Source organism: Heterodontus francisci, chromosome 1 (assembly GCF_036365525.1).
Source record: "Heterodontus francisci isolate sHetFra1 chromosome 1, sHetFra1.hap1, whole genome shotgun sequence".
In the NCBI taxonomy this organism is placed as follows: Eukaryota; Metazoa; Chordata; class Chondrichthyes; order Heterodontiformes; family Heterodontidae; genus Heterodontus; species Heterodontus francisci.
The window spans coordinates 170,364,637-170,387,321 of NC_090371.1; the positions used below are offsets into that span (position 1 = coordinate 170,364,637).

General features: G+C 42.3%; 1 protein-coding gene across 5 annotated transcripts in view; it reads right to left on the reverse strand.

Annotated features, from left to right (window-relative positions):
- Positions 1-22,685, reverse strand: part of shroom3 (shroom family member 3) — a 480,123-nt gene that overhangs the window by 187,597 nt on the left and 269,841 nt on the right. The window contains exon 2 of one of the 5 annotated variants that reach the window (XM_068038322.1): positions 22,293-22,447. In XM_068038322.1, the coding sequence (XP_067894423.1) occupies positions 22,293-22,447 (155 nt within the window). Of the gene's footprint in view, positions 1-6,193; positions 6,219-6,992; positions 7,099-22,292; positions 22,448-22,685 lie in introns of those variants that run through there. The other 4 variants (XM_068038329.1, XM_068038410.1, XM_068038349.1 and 1 more) reach the window with 4 other exon arrangements.

Here is a 22,685-nt window from a genome sequence, read left to right on the forward strand (position 1 = left end):
GTTAGATTCTCTCTTATTGGAGACGGCCATTTCCTGGTACTTGTGTGACACGCATGTTACCTGCTACTTATCAGCCCAAGCCTGAATGTTATCCAGGTCTTGCTGCATATGGACATGGACTGCTTCAGTGTCTGAGGAGTTGTGAATGGTACTGAACAGCGTACAATCATCAGCGAACATACCCACTTCTGACGCTATGATAAAGGGAAGGTCATTGATGCAGCAGCTGAAGATGGTTGGGCCTAGGACACTACCCTGAGGAACCCCTGCAGTAATGTACTGAGGCTGAGATGATTGGCCTCCAACAGCCATCTTCCTTTGTGCTAAGTATGACTCCAACCAGTGGAGAGTTTTCCCTCAATTCCCATTGACTCCAGTTTTGCTAGGGCTCCTTGATGCCACACTCTGTCAAATGCTGCCTTGATATCAAGGACAGTCACTCTCACCTCAGCTCTGGAATTCAGCTCCATTGTCCATATTTGGACCAAGGCTGTAAAGAGGTCATGAGCCGAGTGACCCTGACAGAACCCCAAACTGAGCATTGGTGAGCAGGTTATTGCTGTTTAAGTGGCACTTGATCGCACTGTTGACAACACTGTCCCCATCACTTTGCTGATGACCGAGAGGAAGCTGATGGGGTGGTAATTGGCCGGATTGGATTTGTTCTGTTTTTAGATGCTGCTAGAGGCTATTTGATCCCGTTATAAACTCAACATGTCTTGTAAGTACTGACATTTGTCTAGTCTGATTCTGAATTTACAACTTTGAAGTATAAACATAGGCTCATTATATTCAATAGAATATATCACAAGGCACTAATTGCTACATGAAGTGTGTTGGAGAGCAGAATTGTAATTAAGTTCCTGAAATTCACAACTAAACCTTTCATTAACTGACAGAAATGATGCATTCTTTAATTTTCAGTTTGATTTTTCTGTTTTCAGGATTGAGTTAATTCAGTTTACCCAGACCTCTCATAGCCCAAGCTAACTTGGTGTAAGCAATGGAGTTCACCATTACCATACATCATCCATGTCCACAGGAACAAGAACACTGCAGATTGGTTTCTTTCCATTTTTATCTCCACATTGCGCATATCCATAATGGTAAATATTCAAATGAAAGTGAAATGCCACCTTCCTTTGGAAAAATAGGACCAAATAACCCCACTCCTCTCAATCAAATTACAAGCAATAGTAACTCTGCAAACACTTCTACCAGAAAAGGAAACTTTAATCCCATCAGTCTGGTATGGCTGTGAAATGCAGTCCCAGAGATGAATGAACACTATGCTAACCTACTGTACCAATCACTTCCCCTGTTGTCTTAATTCTTCTAATTAGTAATTCTTTCAAAGTGGCCATTTGATTGGAGGGAGGGAGGATTGGATACCAGTTTGTTACCTCCTTGCAATTTAACTGGAATGTAATGGTTTGAAACTATGATCGGTTTGTTATTCCACAATCTAATTATTTTGAAGATATGTGCCCCCACCTCCTCCAACCCCCAAAACTGTAGAGCTTTCCAGATGGCAAAGATGGTTGAGTGGAATTCTGTACAGTCAGAGCAGGCAATATAGATTTCCAGGTTTATACCCACTTGATTATTTCTCATTTTTTGAAAACTCTCAAAATATTATGCATGTACCTGTCAGGCAGGGAGGAAGTTGTCGAGCGAGGGAGCCATGGTTTACTAAAGAAGTTGAAGCGCTTGTCAAGAGGAAGAAGGCGGCTTATGTTAGGATGAGACGTGAAGGCTCAGTTAGGGCGCTTGAGAGTTACAAGCTAGCCAGGAAGGATCTAAAGGGGGAGCTAAGAAGAGCGAGGAGAGGACACGAGAAGTCATTGGCGGATAGGATCAAGTAAAACCCTAAGGCTTTCTATAGGTATATCAGGAATAAAAGAATGACTAGAGTTAGATTAGGGCCAATCAAGGATAGTAGTGGGAAGTTGTGTGTGGAATCAGAGGAGATAGGGGAAGCGTTAAATGAATATTTTTCGTCAGTATTTACAGTAGAGAAAGAAAATGTTGTCGAGGAGAATACTGAGATACAGACTACTAGGCTAGATGGGATTGAGGTTCACAAGGAGGAGGTGTTATCAATTTTGGAAAGTGTGAAAATAGATAAGTCCCCTGGGCCGGATGGGATTTATCCTAGGATTCTCTGGGAAGCCAGGGAGGAGATTGCAGAGCCTTTGACCTTGATCTTTATGTCGTCATTGTCGACAGGAATAGTGCCGGAAGACTGGAGGATAGCAAATGTTGTCCCCTTGTTCAAGAAGGGGAGTAGAGACAGCCCTGGTAATTATAGACCTGTGAGCCTTACTTTGGTTGTGGGTAAAATGTTGGAAAAGGTTATAAGAGATAGGATTTATAATCATCTTGAAAAGAATAAGTTCATTAGAGATAGTCAGCACGGTTTTGTGAAGGGTAGGTCGTGCCTCATAAACCTTATTGAGTTTTTTGAGAAGGTGACCAAACAGGTGGATGAGGGTAAAGCCGTGGATGTGGTGTATATGGATTTCAGTAAGGCGTTTGATAAGGTTCCCCACGGTAGGCTATTGCAGAAAATACGGAAGTATGGGATTGAAGGTGATTTAGTGCTTTGGATCAGAAATTGGCTAGCTGAAAGAAGACAGAGGGTGGTGGTTGATGGCACATGTTCATCCTGGAGTTTAGTTACTAGTGGTGTACCGCAAGGATCTGTTTTGGGGCCACTGCTGTTTGTCATTTTTATAAATGACCTGGATGAGGGTGTAGAAGGGTGGGTTAGTAAATTTGCGGATGACACGAAGGTCGGTGGAGTTGTGGATAGTGCCGAAGGATGTTGTAGGTTACAGAGGGACATAGATAGGCTGCAGAGCTGGGCTGAGAGATGGCAAATGGAGTTTAATGCGGAAAAGTGTGAGGTGATTCACTTTGGAAGGAGTAACAGGAATGCAGAGTACTGGGCTAATGGGAAGATTCTTGGTAGTGTAGATGAGCAGAGAGATCTTGGTGTCCAGGTACATAAATCCCTGAAAGTTGCCACCCAGGTTAATAGGGCTGTTAAGAAGGCATATGGTGTGTTAGCTTTTATTAGTAGGGGGATCGAGTTTCGGAGCCACGAGGTCATGCTGCAGCTGTACAAAACTCTGGTGCGGCCGCACCTGGAGTATTGCGTGCAGTTCTGGTCACCGCATTATAGGAAGGATGTGGAAGTTTTGGAAAGGGTGCAGAGGAGATTTACTAGGATGTTGCCTGGTATGGAGGGAAGGTCTTACGAGGAAAGGCTGAGGGACTTGAGGTTGTTTTCGTTGGAGAGAAGGAGGAGGAGAGGTGACTTAATAGAGACATATAAGATAATCAGAGGGTCAGATAGGGTGGATAGTGAGAGTCTTTTTCCTCGGATGGTGATGGCAAACACGAGGGGACATAGCTTTAAGTTGAGGGGTGATAGATATAGGACAGATGTCAGAGAGTAGTAGGGGCGTGGAACGCCCTGCCTGCAACAGTAGTAGACTCGCCAACTTTAAGGGCATTTAAGTGGTCATTGGATAGACATATGGATGAAAATGGAATAGTGTAGGTCAGATGGTTTCACAGGTCGGCGCAACATCAAGGGCCGAAGGGCCTGTACTGCGCTGTAATGTTCTATGTTCTATTATTTAATGCCATACACAAAGTATTAAACAATTACTGCCCAGATTACAACCAGATCATACTACAACAGTAAGAGAGCTGTCAGAAATGATGAAAATGGTATATGTGAGCATGAGCATAATAACTACTTCAAGTATTCACCAAACATAAGCAACATGTCTTTCCCAAACAGGGACAAGTGAAGTAAAATCAATAACTTCAAAATAATTAAGATGGAAATCCTAAGCAAACAAACAGCAGCCGAAAACAAACAAATCATTTGAGATAGATGATATTTTTCCAGAGTTGCTGGAGTAGACTGTATTGTAAGGCATCAACAACCATTATGAGGAAATCACAGGATATTGGGGAGGTATCAATGCATCACAAACAAGTCAATCTGGTGCCCATATTCAAAAAAGGGATGAATCAGATATGGTCAACTATAAACCTATTAGTCTCATTTTCATTCCACATAAAATTATAGAATTGATTACCAAGAGTAAACTTGAGGACTATCTGTATATCTATATTGCATATTTATGTGGATGGGCAATAAATGCTGGCCTAGCCAGTGACGCCTACATCCCAAGAATGAATAAAAAAAAAAATAATCTAGTAAATAGTAGCCAAGATCGATTTGTAAAGAAAGATTCTGCCTAATCAACCTTTTCAACTTCTTTCAGAAAGTAACATCCCAAGTCGATTGTGAAAAGCCCAAGGGCAAAGTGTACATACGCTTCCATAAAGTATGTGACAAACTCCCACATGACATGCTATTAATCAAACTCAAAGCTGTGAGGATTTACAGTAAACCATGGGAATGAATAAGAAAGTGGCTGAAGGACTGAAAACAAATAGGCTTTAGATGAATGATGTTAGGATGGGAGGGGGTTGGGTGGGGAAAGGGAGGGAAGTTCTGAGTTGGGTGCCCCAGGGTTCAGTGCTGGGAGCAGTACTGTTTCTCATTTATGTGGAAAACCGAGATTCAGAATCTCAAATTTGATACTTAACTGGGAGGTGCACCTACCTAGGCTCAACTATCATCAGTAACCTGTCTCTAGATGCAGAAATCAACAAGCGCATGGGTAAGGCTTCCACTGCTATGTGCAGACTGGCCAAGAGACTGTGGGAAAATGGCGCACTGACACGGAACACAAAAGTCCGAGTGTATCAGGCCTGTGTCCTCAGTACCTTGCTCTATAACAGCGAGGCCTGGACAACGTATGTCAGCCAAGAGCGACGTCTCAATTCATTCCATCTTCGCTGCCTCCAGAGAATACTTGGCATCAGGTGGCAGGACCGTATCTCCAACACAGAAGTCCTCGAGGCGGCCAACACCCCCAGCTTGTACACACTACTGAGTCAGCGGCGCCTGAGATGGCGTGGCCATGTGAGCCGCATGGAAGATGGCAGGATCCCCAAAGACACATTGTACAGCGAGCTCGCCACTGGTATCAGACCCACCGGCCGTACACGTCTCCGCTTTAAAGACGTCTGCAAACGCGACATGAAGTCCTGTGACATTGATCACAAGTCGTGGGAGTCAGTTGCCAGCGTTCGCCAGAGCTGGCGGGCAGCCATAAAGACAGGGCTAAAATGTGGCGAGTCGAAGAGACTTAGTAGTTGGCAGGAAAAAAGACAGAGGCGCAAGGGGAGAGCCAACTGTGCAACAGCCCCGACAAACAAATTTCTCTGCAGCACCTGTGGAAGAGCCTGTCACTCTAGAATTGGCCTTTATAGCCACTCCAGGCGTTGCTTCACAAACCACTGACCACCTCCAGGCGCGTATCCATTGTCTCTCGAGATAAGGAGGCCCAAAACAAAGTGGAATCAGATTAGCTCAAAATTACAAAGTGAGTTGCACAACACAAGGATGTGGGCAGATGAACGTCAAGTGAAGTTTATTCAGACAAGTGCAAGATACTGCAGCTAGGAAGGAAAATAAGTGACACACATACTTCATGAATGTCATGGAAACAGACAAGGATCAAGTTGAGAGATAACAGTCTCAGCAGACTTAATGGTCAACATTTCAAACTAATGCAGAGCAGCAATTAAAAAAAACAACAGAATGTTGAAATGTTTAGACAAAAGAATGGAATATCAATCAGAGGAAGTTATAATTAAACCACACAGTCCTCTGGTCAGACCACACCTTGAGCACTGCAAACAGTCCTAGTTGCTGGGACAAGAGGGAGATAATCACATGCTGGAGATCATTAAAGGTATGAAAAGGTAAATTAAGAATATTATTTCAATGTAAATTGCAAGATCAGAACAAAGGGGAACAGACTCCAGCTAGTAAAAGTCAAATTGAGGACTGATATCATGAAATTCCTTGCCACACAAAAAACTAATTAACACATGACACAGTCTCCTGGATAGATTAGTGGAGGCAAAAACCCTGGAATCATTTGATGCTGCAACAGTGTAACTTCAGGATACTAAGTCGCAGAATTAAAATTGCCTGAACAGCCTGCATCATTCGTAATTATCTTGTGACCTTGTGAAGCAATAGACCTCTATCATTCTTGTGTGCAATTTTGCTTTTCCCTTTATTAATACATACGTGGAACGGTTTCTTTGCAAGATTCCCAACTGTGGAAGAAACAATCAGATCACTCAGGAGCATGGAAATTATCATCTGAAATCCTATTCCCAATGGTTGCTATTTAATGTCTTTTTCCTCCACCCCCACACACTGAAGACAGCAGCTCAGATTGTGGGATGATTGCACAGACACCAACCCGCCAATGCCTTGCCCAAGTGGCTACTCTTCAACAACAGGAATTCAACAATAAGAGAACCAAATCGGTCAAGTGAAGAAATATTCTTGCACCTGGTGAATATTACAAATCTTCATGCAACCATGATGGATGAAATAAATAAAATAACAAATTCATTGACTCCATATAATGTTCTTGTAAGCCAGTCTACCACTGGCTTGTTCAACTGTTAAGTAACTGTACACTATGCCTTTGCAACTACCTGTGAAATAAAATAATTTGTCTAAAACTAGAAAAAGCTACTTAAAAGGACAGGTATTATCAGAGAACATGCTGCACTAATAACTACACTGAAGAACTCATTGATTACCAAAAAATAAATCTGCAAAACTCACTAATCTTTGCAAGTTGCATGACCGTCATTCAGTGGTGTATTTTTCAGTAAACCAAGTAGTTTTATCATATATATTCGATATCTGTACACACATGTTCCAGTGAACTCAAGATATATTTTATTTTAAATTCTTGCATTAAGTTGCAAGGCCTTGCGAATATCTAAAAGTCTTATCTTTATCCTGTTGTCTTTCAAATGATCAGGAAGTGCAAGTCACTTTTGTGATTGTTTTATTTTGAGGAGCTCACCTCTGATTCCTCCCGTTAATGTTGTGGTTATTGTCCATACTAACCAAATTCATTCCCCCGTTACGGCCTCCATTGTTTTACAATCCTTGCCTGAGAGGTTACTGGAGATTTTCCACATAGTAAATGATCCAACAATAAACTGAAATGTACTTTGACCATCATTAAAACATTCACATCCTGTTTGGCTCCTTTGTCGACTAGAACGATTATACTGCACACAAAACAGATGATAGGTCTTTACTGAATGGAACACACTTGGTCATGCTATCTGGGAAGGGGCTTAAACCTTTTCATATAGCACGGCAATTTCATGAGTTCAGCAATGAAGTCAGTTAAAAAAAAAAGCTCTTTTAAAAGAAAAATATTTGCTAGAGTGTGGGAAAGTGGTATACTGGCAGTCACTCCCCATTTCAATTCATTCAATTTAGTCAAAAGGTGTGTTCTAATATTAGTGTTCCTGTTATGGATGTTTACTACCTGCAAATCTATTTAAATGTAGTGGTAACTTGAGAGGTCACGTCACATCGTGAAGACACTCTCATCTCCACAAACTAGGATTTTGGTTTGCTTTATTTTAAGAATTAATGGCGTTCATATAATGTGCTCTGATTAGCTTTTGCACTTAATAACACATTACAATTTAATTCAAATTTGAGGATATTTAGGGGACAACATTATTACATTCTCTATACATTATCTAGGTCAGTGTGGTCAATCCATAAGCGATTGTATTTCTATGGAAACCTGATCCTGCTTACCTGCTTAATGATTACTTTACAACTTTCTCCTTTCCAATTTAATGGTTATCTATTAAAAGAAATTAAGCTGACCTGAAAGGACCATAGCCTAGTCTATTCACTGGTTACTCGGTTCTTTGTCATTTCAGATCCCTACCTTTTCATTCAGAGTGATAATGTAAATCAATACTCCAAATTGGACTGTCTGGCCTGGCAGGATTATTGCCCAACTGCATTTTAAATTGCTGGAGTTAACATTCTAGAAACAGTCTTTTATTAAATGTTAATTAAATCTGCTTCATGAAACTGGACACATATGTAAAAGAAACAAGCAAATAAAAATGTCAAAATAATGATAATAGTTTTGAAAAACAGTTCTGTGCAGTAAGACTAACCCAGCACTGAACTGGTCAATTTTTTTTGAAGTGATTCAAAAAATACAGCATATGTTATGTAACGGTGGAAATCAAATGTTGTCTGCAACTGTCTCAACAGGTGGCAGGGTCATTAGTTCTACAAGCAAGTGTCAGCCATGGCTCAGTTGGTAGCACTCTTGCCTCTGAGTCAAAAGGTTGTGGCTTCAAGTGCCACTTCAGAGACCTGAGCACAACAATCTAGGCTGACAGTACAGTACCTCAGTACTGAGGGAGTGCTGCACTGTTGGAGGTACCATCTTTCGAATGAGATGCTTAACATTGAAGTCCCGTTCTACTCTCTCAGTTAGACATAAAAGATCCCATACCCTATTTGAAAGAAGAACAAATGTGCTATCCATGTGTAGCTCAATATATATCCCTCAATCAACATCGCAAAAGCAAATTATCTGGTCATTATCACAATACCGTTTGTGGGAGCTCGCTGTGCGCAAATTGGCTGCCGCATGTTTGCCATGACTCCTGATTCGTAGAGATGGCTGATGGGTGGTGTACATTTAGTAGCATGAAAAGTTGGTGGTACAGTGGGTAGGTGTCCTGTGATGTACTTTGGCCGTCTATGTGAGGTCATTGAACTTCTTCCAGCACTGCAGCCAGAACCTCGAAGCCACATCCTGGAATTGGCCACCTGCTTCCACCCCCTTCTCAAGGTGCGCCTTGAAGGCCTCCTGCAGAAACATGGCATATCTCCTCCTTTTCACCATCATTAATGCCTCCAGTGCTGAATCCAAAACCTGGGAGCCCTCTCTCTTGCCTGTTCCATGTGCTGTGCATTACCTTTCAGCCAAGCCTTCCAGAGACAGTTGTAGCTGCTTCAGTTGCATGAGTGCAGCTCCCCGTTAAGAGGGGCAGGCTGCCTTTAAGAGATCTAGGCTAGCTGTGCATTGTGCTAGCCACGCATGCACCTGGGCCCTCTGCTAAGCATGCAGCCAGTCAGCATCTGTCTCCAAATCAAAACACAGCATTTCATGGCTTGAATCAACTTACTGTTAATATCATTTGTAAAGGCTTCTTTCAAAACTACTGTTTGAAATAAACATATTGTAGGTAATATTATTGAAAGTAATATATTTACTTTGGTTCGATCAGGTTGTGCCAATTTTCTCCCTTCTTATATTTCTGAATCAATGACAATTTTCTAACGTCAGTAAAAGCATCTTCTTGGGAGGCAGGGAGGGAGGAATTTAAAGAGAACAATGCATTCAGAACCACCATGTTCAATGCAGATAGCTGGAAGCAACATTAAAGCTTAGCGTAATTAGAGGTCAATTCATGCATCAAAAACCATTTCATAACATTGTGCACATTTTCAAAACCCCAAACTTTTTAAAACACAAATCCAGTAAAACCAACCACCTCTGTTATAAAGAACAGTAGCTACACGGCCACTGTGTCAAATAGTTTTACATTTGTATGCCTGTACAAGTGGCTTGGCGAGGTGCAATGAGAAGCTTTCCTTTTGTTCTTGCTGAGTCATATATTTTGCAAGCCTTCCCTCGAAGTAAAGTTCAAGCTGAGACAGAGGTGTGACTAAACTGTTTCAATCAAACCTTGAACTCAATCAACAGAAATTGTCAAACATCAAAACCTTTCAAGCAATACATTTAGAAGTATGAACTTTGGATGTAAATAATAACACTGGACACCAAAAGACTTTAATTAATAGTTTTTAGCACTTAGGTTTTCTGAAATATTTGCACAAAAATACCATATTTTGTAATGAAGACCCAATATGAAGCCATCAAGGTACCTGCTCACTAATTTTTAAAAGATTTTTTACGGAGCTGTGTAATAGCTTTTAACTGTAGGTGTTGAAGCATCTAGTACTTTAACAAAAAACAAAGAGCTGTGATGGTAGAAAAACTGTCTTATAGTATTCCAATTCAATCACCTTGCTCATTGCTTTTTGTTGACCTGAGGCTGGAACAAATAGCAGGCTACCTGGATTGGGCCTCTGTGGTGGTGTCCAGTTTTAAACTTTAATCTGCTGCATCAGTGACTCGGTGTTCTCAATGATTTGGTGGGGCTATTCATTACACCCAAATGACAAAGCTATTGATGTGATCTAAGGTTAGACAGCAAATTCAAAGTTGCACTGAGATTACCATTGTGTACGTTTCTTACCAAGTAGCTGAATGATGCTCAAATGCATAAATGACATGGACTTAGGAACTCAGGTAAGAATATGGAAATTGCTGAAAATGCTAAATTTTTGACGGGGGGTTGTGGGGGGGTGGGGAAGAGGGTTAGGTTATGGCAAATTGTGAAGGACTGCAGGGCACATTAATAGATGAGTAGGATGGGCAGTTTGGGAGCTGATGTAGTTCAATACAGAATGTGTGAATTCATATATTTTGGAAATTGGAATACAGACTGGAAATACACCTCAACTGGTACATTTTAAAGAGTAGAGGGATCTTGGTGTGCAGAGACACACATTATTCAAGGAGGCAGAACACGTTGAAACAGAAATGGAACAGAATCAGAGCAGAATGGAAACCAGCAGAAACAGGTAACAGTTAGCTCAGCATAGTGAAAAGTTGCTGGCAAGGGGAGCCGAAATTGAGGACACAAGAGCAGGCCAGGAACTAGAAGAGAGACAGTCCAACAGAGAATATGCTTTCAGTGGAAAACAGTAGCAATGGTGGAGGCCACTATAAGGTCCAGAAACCAGTGGAGAAATATACTTCCGTCTATGAGAAAGCCCAGGACCAACACAACAGCAAAGTAAAGCTGAAAAATAATTGAAGTCACAATAAAGACACCACGCAGCCCAGTCAATAACATCACATGGTCTCCACTCTAATACCTTAATGCATCAGGAAGTTAATGCATATATTTCCATCTGAACCTTCAATACACTAACAGGAATCTAATATGCCCATCCAGCAATGTTATACCTCTAGCCTCTGCTATATCTATGCAAGCAGATTGTCAGATATACTGAATTCCTCTACATTGAGAATAGAAATTTGAAACAGAATTTATTTTTAAAGAAAATGACCAGAGGTATACTCAACTAATGACAGCCTAAACTATTTTGACACATCAATCACTGAACATTTAAAATAATGTAATCATTTTAGTGGAACAAGTTTAACTATATTGTGGCAAATATCATGCTACTGCTGCTGGCTCCCAATATACATTTACAAATGTTACAAAGGCAATGGCACCACTAAAATAAACTTAAATAAAAGCAAAATACTGCTTTTGCTGGAAATCTGAAACAAAAACAAGAAATGCTGGAATCACTCAGCAGGTCTGGCAGCATCTGTGGAAAGAGAAGCAGAGTTAACGTTTCGGGTCAGTGACCCTTCTTCGGAACTGACAAATATTAGAAAAGTCACAGATTATAAACAAGTGAGGTGGGGGTGGGGCAAGAGATAACAAAGCAGAAGGTGCAGATTGGACCAATGCTTGTCAGATCTGCTAATGCCACCAGTAGGGAATCCAATATTTTACTGGGTCAACCAGATGGTGGCTTTAGCAAAAATAGTAAGTTTACTTTGATGTCATGATTCAATTTTTGTTTCCCGCCATGTCTTCATTTTGACCATGGGTTGCAACTTCCAACCATACTGCCTGAATGCAAATAGGTTTGCATCAGTATTTATAAATGGGAGGAAGAAGAGATGAAACATAAATGGCATACTATATAGTGCTTCTAAAAACAGATATATACAGTGCTACGAAGGAGGTGGGAACAATGCACTGTCAATTCAGTCTCATCACTCCATAGGTCTCAGCATATTATTAAAGTTTTCCACCTAACCAGAAAACAGCCAAATTAAAATAAAAGCAAAATACTGCGGATGCTGGAAATCTGAAATTAAAAACAAGAAATGCTGGAAATACTCAGCAGGTCTGGCAGCATCTGTGGAGAGAGAAGGAGAGTTAACATTTCAGGTCAGTGACCCTTCTTCAAAATTAGCAAATATTAGAAATGTAAAAGGTTATAAGCAAGTAAAGCAGGGGTGGGCCAAGAGATAACAAAGGAGAAGGTGTATATAGGATAAGGTCACAGAATAGCTGACCAGAAAGGTCGTGGAGCAAAGGCAAACAATATGTTAATGGCGTGTTGAAAGACAAAGCATTAGTATAGATAGGGTGTTAACAGACTGAAAATTGAACAGCCGCAAGTACAAACATGAAAAAAAGTGGGTAAACAAACTGAACAAACTAAGATGAAATAAAACAAACTAAACACAAAAATTTTTTTTTTTTAATGAAATGCTGTTCCTCGAGCTTGCGTTGATGTTCACAGGAATACTGCAGCAATCCTAGGAGAGAGATGTGAGCATGAGAGCAAGGGGGTGTGTTGAAATGGCAAGCAACCAGAAGCTCGGGGTCCTGCTTGCGGACTGAGTGGAGGTGTTCCGCAAAGCGGTCACCCAGTCTGCGTTTGGTTTCCCCAATGTAGAGACCACCACATTGTGAGCAGCGAATACAGTATACTAAATTGAAAGAAGTACAAGTAAATCGCTGCTTCACCTGAAAGGAGTGTTTGGGGCCTGGGATAGTGAGGAGAGAGGAGGTAAATGGGCAGGTATTACACCTCCTGCGATTGCAAGGGAAGGTGCCATGGGACGGGGACAAGGTGGTGGGGGTAATGGAGGAGTGGACCAGGGTGTCCCTTTGGAATGCTGACAGGGGAAGGCAGGGGAAGATGCGTTTGGTAGTGGCATCACGCTGGAGGTGGCAGAAATGGCGGAGGATGATCCTTTGGAAATAGAGGCTGATGGGGTGGAAAGTGAGGACAAGTGGAACCCTGTCGCGGTTGTGGGAGGGAGGGGAAGGGATGAGGGTAGAGGTGCGGGAAATGAGCCGCACACACAGTTGAGGGCCCTGTCAACCACAGTGGGCGGGGGAGGGGGGAGTCCTCGGTTGAGGAAAAAGGAAGACATACCGGAAGCGCTTTCATGGAAGTTAGCATCATTAGAGCAGATGCGCGGAGACAGAGAAACTGGGAGAATGGAATGGAGTCCTTACAGTAGGTAGGGTGTGAAGAAGTGTCGTCGAGGTAGCTGTGGGAGTCAGTGGGCTTATAATGGATATTAGTAGACAGCCTATCACCAGAGATGGAGATAGATTAGGGCGGCACAGTGGCGCAGTGGTTAGCATCGCAGCCTCACAGCTCCAGCGACCCGGATTCAATTCTGGGTACTGCCTGTGTGGAGTTTGCAAGTTCTCCCTGTGTCTGCGTGGGTTTCCTCCGGGTGCTCCGGTTTCCTCCCACATGCCAAAGACTTGCAGGTTGCTAGGTAAATTGGCCATTATAAATTGCCCCGAGGATAGGTAGGTGGTAGGGAAATATAGGGACAGGTGGGGATGTGGTAAGAATATGGAATTAGTGTAGGATTAGTATAAATGGGTGGTTGATGGTCGGCACAGACTCGGTGGGCCAAAGGGCCTGTTTCAGTGCTGTATCTCTAAACTAAACACTGTGGATTATTTAGCAAATGTTGTCGAATCGCAGAATCACATCTAATGTTGGACACTGTGATTTGAGTTTTACAAGCATGGGCTGGTTGGGTACAGCCCATACCTTGCCCATTGTGAACAGCAGAAAGGACATGTTGTTTGATATGATCCACCAGTCTTTGGGACGTACGGCCTATATACCTAGCATCACAATGGCATTGAAATTCATATATCACATTACTCATTTGTGTGATAGGCAGAACGTCTTTTTGGCTTGACAGCAGCATCCTGTTAGTGGTGAATCAAAGACATCCTTTGTGACAATGGCTATCCTGATCAGATCATTTCTCACTGTATATTGTGCAAACTTATGAACGGACCTAAGGCCGTCTTTTTTTGGCCCTGAAAAGTGCCCAGTCTACCTCAAATTACCCTGGAAGATCCCTAACATCTGAGCAACAGTTAAAGCTAGCTGTTACATGCTGCTACTATGCAGTAGCAACACGTGTGGTGTTTGCGACTAACAGAATGCTGCCGTCAAGCCAAAAAGATGTTCTGCCTATTTACTATGCAGAACTGTCTTCTCGTTGGCTTAAGTGTTTATTTCAAAGTTCTAATATACCCCATTTGAAACATTTATTTTTAAAAGTACTCTGTATAATAATTAACGATTTGAAAGATCAATTTATTTTGAAATAAACAAGTTGTTCCGACAACATTTAAAAAAAATTAGCCAATGTAAAAAGTTGTAAGAATGTGGGACTCACTACCACAAGGAGTAGTTGAGACAAATAGTATAGAGGCATTTAAAGGGAACCTAGGCAAATTCATGAGGGAGAAAGGATTAGAAGGATATGTTAAAAGGGTTAGATGAAGAGGGGTTGGAGGAGGCTTGTGTGGAGCATTAAAACCAGCATGTACCATTTTGGCAAAATGCCCTGTTTCTGTGCTGTACATTCTATGTAACATCCAACTGAAAATTCCAACTGCAGCAGACCCCTACCTGTAGTGTGAATGTACCACGAGTGTTGCTGAGAATTACACATGGTGATAACTGGAGAGGGCTGATTACTCACACTAAAAGTCATCATCTGCAGTTATCTCCCTCAGTGTCGACAGGTTGGTGAGGAAGTGCAGCACACACATTTTGCGAAAGCCCAACTCACAATTACTTACACTGAATGATATGTTTATTGATAATCAATAAAGTACAGCGAGCTGTCACTCTTTAGTTCCTGCTTCTCATTGGGAACAAGAACACAAATTCTTGGAACTCACAGAGCAAACTGGAGCTCACAGTCAAGATTTCTCCAGATGTAGGAAATGTTTGGCCAGGTACATGCTCAATGACAACGCACCATAATTGCTTGCACGTTATCTCTTCTGCATCATTTGCATACATGCATAGTGCTGCTCATGACCTCAGGATGTCCCAAAGTGCTTTACAGCTAATGAAGTACTTTTGAAGTGTAGTCACTGGTGTAATGCAGAAAATGCGGCAGCCAATTGGCACACAGCAACTTCCCACAAACATATGATAATAATCAGTTTTATTGGTGTTGGTTGAGATTTAAATATAAGCCAGGACACTGGGAAGGATTTCGCTGCTCCGGTTTCAAAATGTGCCATGGGATCTTTTACATCCACCTGAGAGGACAGATGAGGCCTTGATTTAGTGTCTCATCTGAAAGACAGCACTTCCGACAGTGCAGCACTACAGTATCAGTTCAGATTTTCTGCTCAAGTCCCTGAAGTGGGACTCAAACCATCAACCTTCTTACTCAGAGGTGAAAGAGCTAACAACTGAGCCATGGTTAATATTCATATCGTAGGTAGATTTAAATTGCAGACAATGGCAGGGAGATTTAAACTCCCAGAATAAGTGAACATTTGGGCCCAAATGAAGAAGCATAAAAAGTGTAATATGTTTGAAGTATCATTCAAATCCAATTTTAATTTTGTGATAAAAGCAAAATACTGTGGATGCTGGAAATCTGAAATAAAAACAGAAAGTTCTGGAAATACTTAGCAGGTCTGGCAGCACCTGTGGAGAGAGAAACAGACTTAACATTTTAGGTCTGTGACCTTTCATCACAATTTTGTGATATCGCAATGTTCAGAAAAGATAGAAAAGTAAAAAAGGGAGATGGGGTGGCAGTACTGATTAGAGAAGACTTTGTAGTGTTGGAAAGAGGGTATGTCCTTGAGGGGGGCAAAGGCAGAATTCATTTGGTTCGAGTTGAGAAGCAAAAAGGGTATGATCACTCTACTAAGGGCATTCTATAGGCCTCCAAATAGTGAGAGTGAGATAGAGTCATAGAGTCATACAGCATAGAGACAGGACCTTCGGCCCACCGCATCCATGCCGACCATAATGCCTATCTATACTAATCCCACCTGTCTGCATTAATTCCATATCCCTCTATGCCTTGCTCATTCAAGTACCTGTCCAGATGCCTCTTAAATGTTGCCACTGTTCCTGCCTCCACCACCTCCTCTGGCAGCTCGTTCCAGATACCCACTATTCTTTGTGAGAAAAATTTACCCCTTTGATCCCCTTTAAACCTCCTCCCTCTCACCTTAAATCTATGCCCTCTAGTTTTAGTCACCCCTACCATGGGAAACAGACTCTGGCTATCTACCCTATCTATGCCTCTCATAATTTTATATACCTCTATCATTTCCCCTCTCAGCCTCCTTCGCTCCAGGGAAAACAGACCCAGCCTTCCAATCTCTCTTTATAACTCAAGCCCTCCAAACCAGGCAACATCCTGGTGAATCTTTTCTGCATCCACTCTAGCTTAATCACATCTTTCCTGTAGTGCGGCGACCAGAACTGCACACAGTACTCCAAGTGCGGCCTAACTAACGTTATGTACAACCGTAACATGACGTCACAACTCTTGTACTCAATGCCTCGGCCGATGAAGGCATATCATACGCCTTCTTCACCACCCTGTCTACTTGTGTTGCCACATTCAGGGAACTATGCACTTGCACCCCAAGGTCTCTCTGCTCAACACTCCCCAGGGTCCTGCCATTCACTGTATATGTCCTGCCCTGGTTTAACTTCCCAAGATGCATCACTTCCCACTTATCTGCGTTAAGTTCCATTTGCCAATCCCTTGCCCACTTTCCCAGTTTATCTATATCCTGTTGTAACCTTAGACAACCTTCTTCACTGTCCACTATACCACCAATTTTGGGGTCATCTGCAAACTTACTAATCATGCCCCCTACATTCACATCCAAGTCATTAATATATATGACAAACAACAGAGGGCCCAGCACTGATCCCTGCGGCACTCTACTGGTCACCGGCCTCCAATCTGAAAAACAACCCTCCACTACCACCCTCTGTCTCCTATCATAAAGCCAATTTTGTATCCAATTTGCTAGCTCACCATGGATCCCATGTGTTCGAACTTTCTGGACCAGCCTACCATGCAGGACCTTGTCAAAGGCCTTGCTGAAGTCCATGTAGACAACGTCCATCGCCCTGCCCTCGTCAATCCGCTTGGTCACCTCATCGAAAAACTCAATCAAATTCGTGAGACATGATTTCCCATGCAGAAAGCCATGCTGACTATCCCTAAACAGACCTTGCCTTTCCAAATGCATCTAAATCCTGTCTCTCAGAATCCCTTCCAATAACTTTCCCACCACTGATGTAAGGCTCACCGGCCTATTGTTCCCTGGCTTATCCCTGATGCCCTTCTTAAATAAAGGCACAACATTAGCTATCCTCCAGTCTTCCGGTACCTCATCCGTGGCCAACGATGATACAAAAATCTCTGCCAGGGCCCCAGCAATCTCCTCCCTTGCTTCCCATAGCATACTAGGATACACCTGGTCAGGCCCTGGGTATTTATCCACCTTAATGCGCTTCAAAACCTCCAACACCTCCTCCTTTGTAATGTTGATATGCTCCAGGATATCGGTGTTCCCTCCCTTGAACTCACTAGCAAAACAGACGAGAAGTATTCATTTAAGATCTCGCCCATTTCCCAGGGCTCCACACATAGATTACCACACTGATCCTTAAGGGGACCTACTCTCTCCCGAGCTACCCTTTTACTCTTAATATACTGATAGAATCTTTTAGGATTCTCCTTTATCTTATCTGCCAGGGAAATCTCATGGCCCCTTTTCGCCCTCCTAATTTCCTTCTTAATTGTACTCCTACATCCCCTGTACTCCTCGAGGGACAGAGGAGCAAATCTGCAGGGAAATCACAGAGATGTGCAACAACTATAAAGTGGCGATATTGGGGGACTTTAGTTTCCCAAATATCGATTGGAATAATTTTAGAGTAAAGGGAAAAGAAAGGGAGGAATTTCTGGAATGTGTTCAGGAGAACTACCTTGAGCAGTATGTCCTCAGCCTAACTAGAAAGGAGGCATTGCTGGATCAGGTGTTGGGAGATGAGGTGGGCCAAGCGAACCAAGTAACTGCGGGGGAATACTTGGGTAAGAGTGATCATTGGATCACAAGGTTTACACTTATAATGCAGAAAATCAAGGAACAATATAAAGTAGAACGGCTATATTGGAAGAGGGCTAATTTCAAAGTGATGAGAAAGGAACTAGCAGGGATAAAATGGAACCAAAAACTGACAGGAAAAACTGTAATGTAACAATGGGTAATCTTTAGGGAAGGGATTCTTCAGGTACAGATTAGGTACATTCCAATAAGGTGAAAGGTAGGGGAACCAAAAGCAGGGCTCCTTGGATGACAAGGGAGATAGTGGTTATGATGAAACAAAGAAAGAGGGTGAATTCTTCAAGCAAGAGGGGAGGAAAATAAGACTGGCAAAGAGAGAATATGAGAATAAAATCAACTTAAAAGGGAACCCAAAAATCATCTATCGTCATGTAAATAGCAAGCGGGTAGTAAGAGGTGGAGCGGACCTATTAGGGACAAAGAGGAGAATATATGCTCAGAGGCACAGGGCAAGGCTAGAATACTTAATCAGTACTTTGTATTGGTGTTCACTAAGGAAGAAAAATCTGACAAAATATCAGCAGAAGCTGAGAGAGTAGAGGCAATGGATAGGGTAAAAATTGAGAGCGAGGAGGTACTGAAAGGCTGGCTATATTTAGGATAGTGAAGTCACCTGGTCTGGATGGCTTGCATCCCAAGTTGCTAAAGGAAGTGGGGGTGGAGATAGTAGAAGGACTTGCCCTAATCTTCCAATCTTCCCTAGATAGTAGGGAGGTGCCAGAGGATTGGAGTGGCAAATGTGACACCCTTCTTCAAGAAAGGGTGTAAGGACAGTCCTAGCAACTACAGGCCATCAGTGGTAGCTAAAGTTTTAGAGACAATAATCAGGGAAAAAAATCAACAGACACTTGGAGAGGTTTGAGTTAATTAAGGATAGTCAGCACGTATTAGTAAAAGGCAAATCATGCTTGACAAATCTAATTGAACTTTTTGATGACGTAACAGAGAAGGTTGATGAAGGGGATGTGATGGATGTTGTTTATATGGATTTTAAGAAAGCATTTGATAAAGGGCAGCATAAAAGTTTGGTTAACAAAATTGAGGCTCATGGAATAGGAGGGTCACTGTCCAATTGGTTAAAAAATTGCCTTAAGGACAGAAAACAGCAAGTCGTAGTTAATAGTTGTTTTTCAGACTGGATGATGGTGGACAGTGGTGTTCACCAAGAGCCAGTGCTAGGACCACTGCTTTTTTTGCTACATATAGATGGCTTGGATCTTGAAATGCAGAGCAGAATCTCAAAATTTGCCGATGATACCAAACTTGGAGGTGTGGTCAACAGTGAGGCTGATACGAATCACCAGCAACAGGACATAGATAGGCTAGCAGAATGGGAGACAAATGACAGATGGAATTTAATATAGACAAGTGTGAGGTGATGCATTTTGGCAGAAGGAATAGGAAGAGGCAATATATAATTAATGGTGCAGTTCCAAAGAGTGTGCAGGAACAGAAGGATCTGGGGATGCATGTGCATTAATCTTTGAAGGTGGCAGGACATTTTGAGAGAGTGGTTAGTAAAGCATAGGGGATCTTGGGCTTTATAAATAGAGGCATTGAGTACAGAAGCAGGGAAATTACACTGAACCTTTATAAAGCTCTGGTTAGGCCCCAACTGAGTACTGCATCCAGTTATGGACACCATACTTCAGGAAAGATGTGAGGGTCCTTGAGAGGGTGCAGAGGAGATTTACCAGAATGGTTCCAGGGATGGGGAATTTCAGTTACAAGATTAGGTTGGAACAGCTGGGGTTGTACTCCTTAGAGGAAAGGAGATTGAGGAGAGATTTGATAATGTACAAGATTATGACAGGCTTAGATAAATTAGGCAAGAAAAAACTGCTCCCATTAACTGATGGTACAAGGAATAGGGGACAAGGAATTTGGGCAGCGAGTCAAAATGACCTGGAACCTGCTGCCCACAAGTGTGATGGAAGCGGAGACAATCAATGACTTCAAAAGGAAATTGGATGGGCACCTGAAAGAAATAGACATGGGGATCGAGCGGGAGAGTGGGACTGACTGGATTGCTCCGTGGAGAGATAGCATGGATTCGATGAGTCAAACGGCCTCTTTCTAGCCATAAATGATTCTATGACTCTACGTGAGGATTATGGAAGTTTTCTCCATGATTCCCAGGCCCTATGCATAAAGATCAATATCTCTTAATCATCTACTGCTGAGCTCCTTCACTGACTAATCACCAGTCATTACGCACAGTCTAATCATCATAAGTAGCTGGGCTACATCTGCAGCTATATCCTGCTTCTAAACAGCTTGCAACAGGGCTACCAGAGCACATGCTAATATATATATATATATATATATAGATAGATATAGTATTTTTACAATGCAAGAGTTTGAGAAATGCTTTTACTACCAAAAAGCTCAAGAGTGTTTGTTATTTGAACTGCGAGTTTGCTTGTATATCAATCGAATGCCCTCGCCTATTTCTCATCTACATGCTGTCCCTCGCGACATCATCTGACACAATGCCAGATTCTACATGTATGCTGATGACTCCCAGTTCTTCCTCACCACCACCTTTCTCAACTATACCATTGCATCTGATTTGTCACACTGCTTGTCCAACATTCAGTACTGGATGAGCACAAAGTTCCTCCAACTAAATATTGGGCAGACCGAAGCTATTGGCTTTGGTCACTGTCACAAACTTCATTCACTAGCTACCAACTCCGTCCCTCACCCCGGCTACTGTCTGATGCTAAACCAGACTCTTCACAACCTTGGTATCCTTTTTGACTCCAAAATGAGCTTCCCCACATCTTCTCCATCACCAAGACTACCTACTTCCACCTCCTTAACCTTGCACGTCTCCACCTCAGCTCATCTGCTGTTGAAACCCTCAGTCATGCCTTACTTACCTCTAGACTTACCGATCTCAGTGCTCACCTGGCTGGCCTCTCGCCTTCCACCCCCCCCCACCCCCCCTCACCCCCCCCCACAAACTTGAGCTCATCCAAAACTCTGCTGCCCATATGCTAACACACACACCAAATCCTGGTAATGCATCATCCCTTTGCTCATTGACCTACACTGGCTCTCGGTCTGGCAATGCCACAATTTTAAAATTGTCATCCTTGTTTTCAAATCCTTCATTGTCTTCACCCCTTCCCAGCTTTGTAACCTCCTTCAGGCCTACAACCCTCCAAGATCTTTTTACTTCTCCAATTGCACCACCAACTGCCTGGGCTCTAATCTCCAGAATTCCTCCCCACACCTCTCAGCCTCTCTCCTCCCCTTTAAGCCATTCTTTAAAACTTACCCCTTTGACCAGCTTTTGGATACCTGTCCCAATATCTCCTTATGTGTCTAATGTTGCTTGATAATGCTCCTGTGAAGTGCCTTGGGACATTTTACGAAGATAAATGCGCTATACAGATGCAAGTTATTGCTGTACAGGCCTCATGCAGTAGGAGGTGGGCACCCTGTTCTGACACTTTCAACTTTAAACATCCTACAGTTTGCAGGATACTACCTGGATTTGAAAATGGCATCAGAGCACGGAAGTCCCACAGGAGTTGGAGACTGCTATCTGAAACTGTCAGTTCATCACCAAAATCCGAACATGCTACTCAAGTCCAGTTCCTGTCCTGCTGTTGCTTTTCCCTTGGCCTCATTCTACCACTGCTCTTTCACTTTCTCTCTAAGTCCGATTCATTACCAAGTTCTTTCTTTCAATAAATAGAATGAAAAATCTGATGCCAGAGATAAAGTTCCTTTCCAGCTATCCTATTCCTAAAACAGCAATTGTCCTTTGTCAATCTACAAGCAGAAATTTTCATTGCTGATTCAGGAATGTTGTGAGATTGTAAGTTGTACAGATGATTCAAAGAAGTAAATTGTATCTTACTTTTAAAAGAGTTTTTGAAATAAGGAAGCAGATGATATGCACTCAGATAGATTCGAACCATTTCAATCAGCAAGGATTTTTACTGGAATAGAAATAAAAATGCTGAAAACACTCAGCAAGTCAGGTAGCATCCATAAAGAAAGAAAAACTGTTGATATTCCAGGGTTTTGGTGATGGAGTAGTCTGAAACATCAACATTTTTCCTCTCTTTAGAGTTTATCCAGTATGTTTTTGTTTCAGATTTCAAGCATCCCTAGTATGTTTTTTACTTCAGTTGTTTTTACTGGATTCAGACAGCATCTTTAGATGACTAGACTGCATCTCCTACCTGCGAATGAGCAACTTCAGGGTCTTGTAGGAGCCTTTCACCAGTGTGATGGCCTCTTGTCTATAGCCGCTCAGCTCCACATCATTGATATTGACCACTTCATCCCCCACCTGCAGTTTGCTTGTTAGCAAGTCTGCTTTCCCTCCTTCCTCAATCTACAAAAGAAAAAAAAATAAACTATATTAGAGGAAAACATCTTAAGCTTAGGACCTTTCAATCATGGTTGAAGTTGACCTCCTGCAGGGCTTTAAGTTGCTCTGCTAATTAAACTGTGCCACCACACTTTTTAACCTTGACCCTCAGTAATGAGGGAAGCCATGATCCTGTAGTATTCCAGGCACCACCTGCACAGAATTAGTGATTCACTAAAAGCTGCTGAAAAAGAGGTTTGTT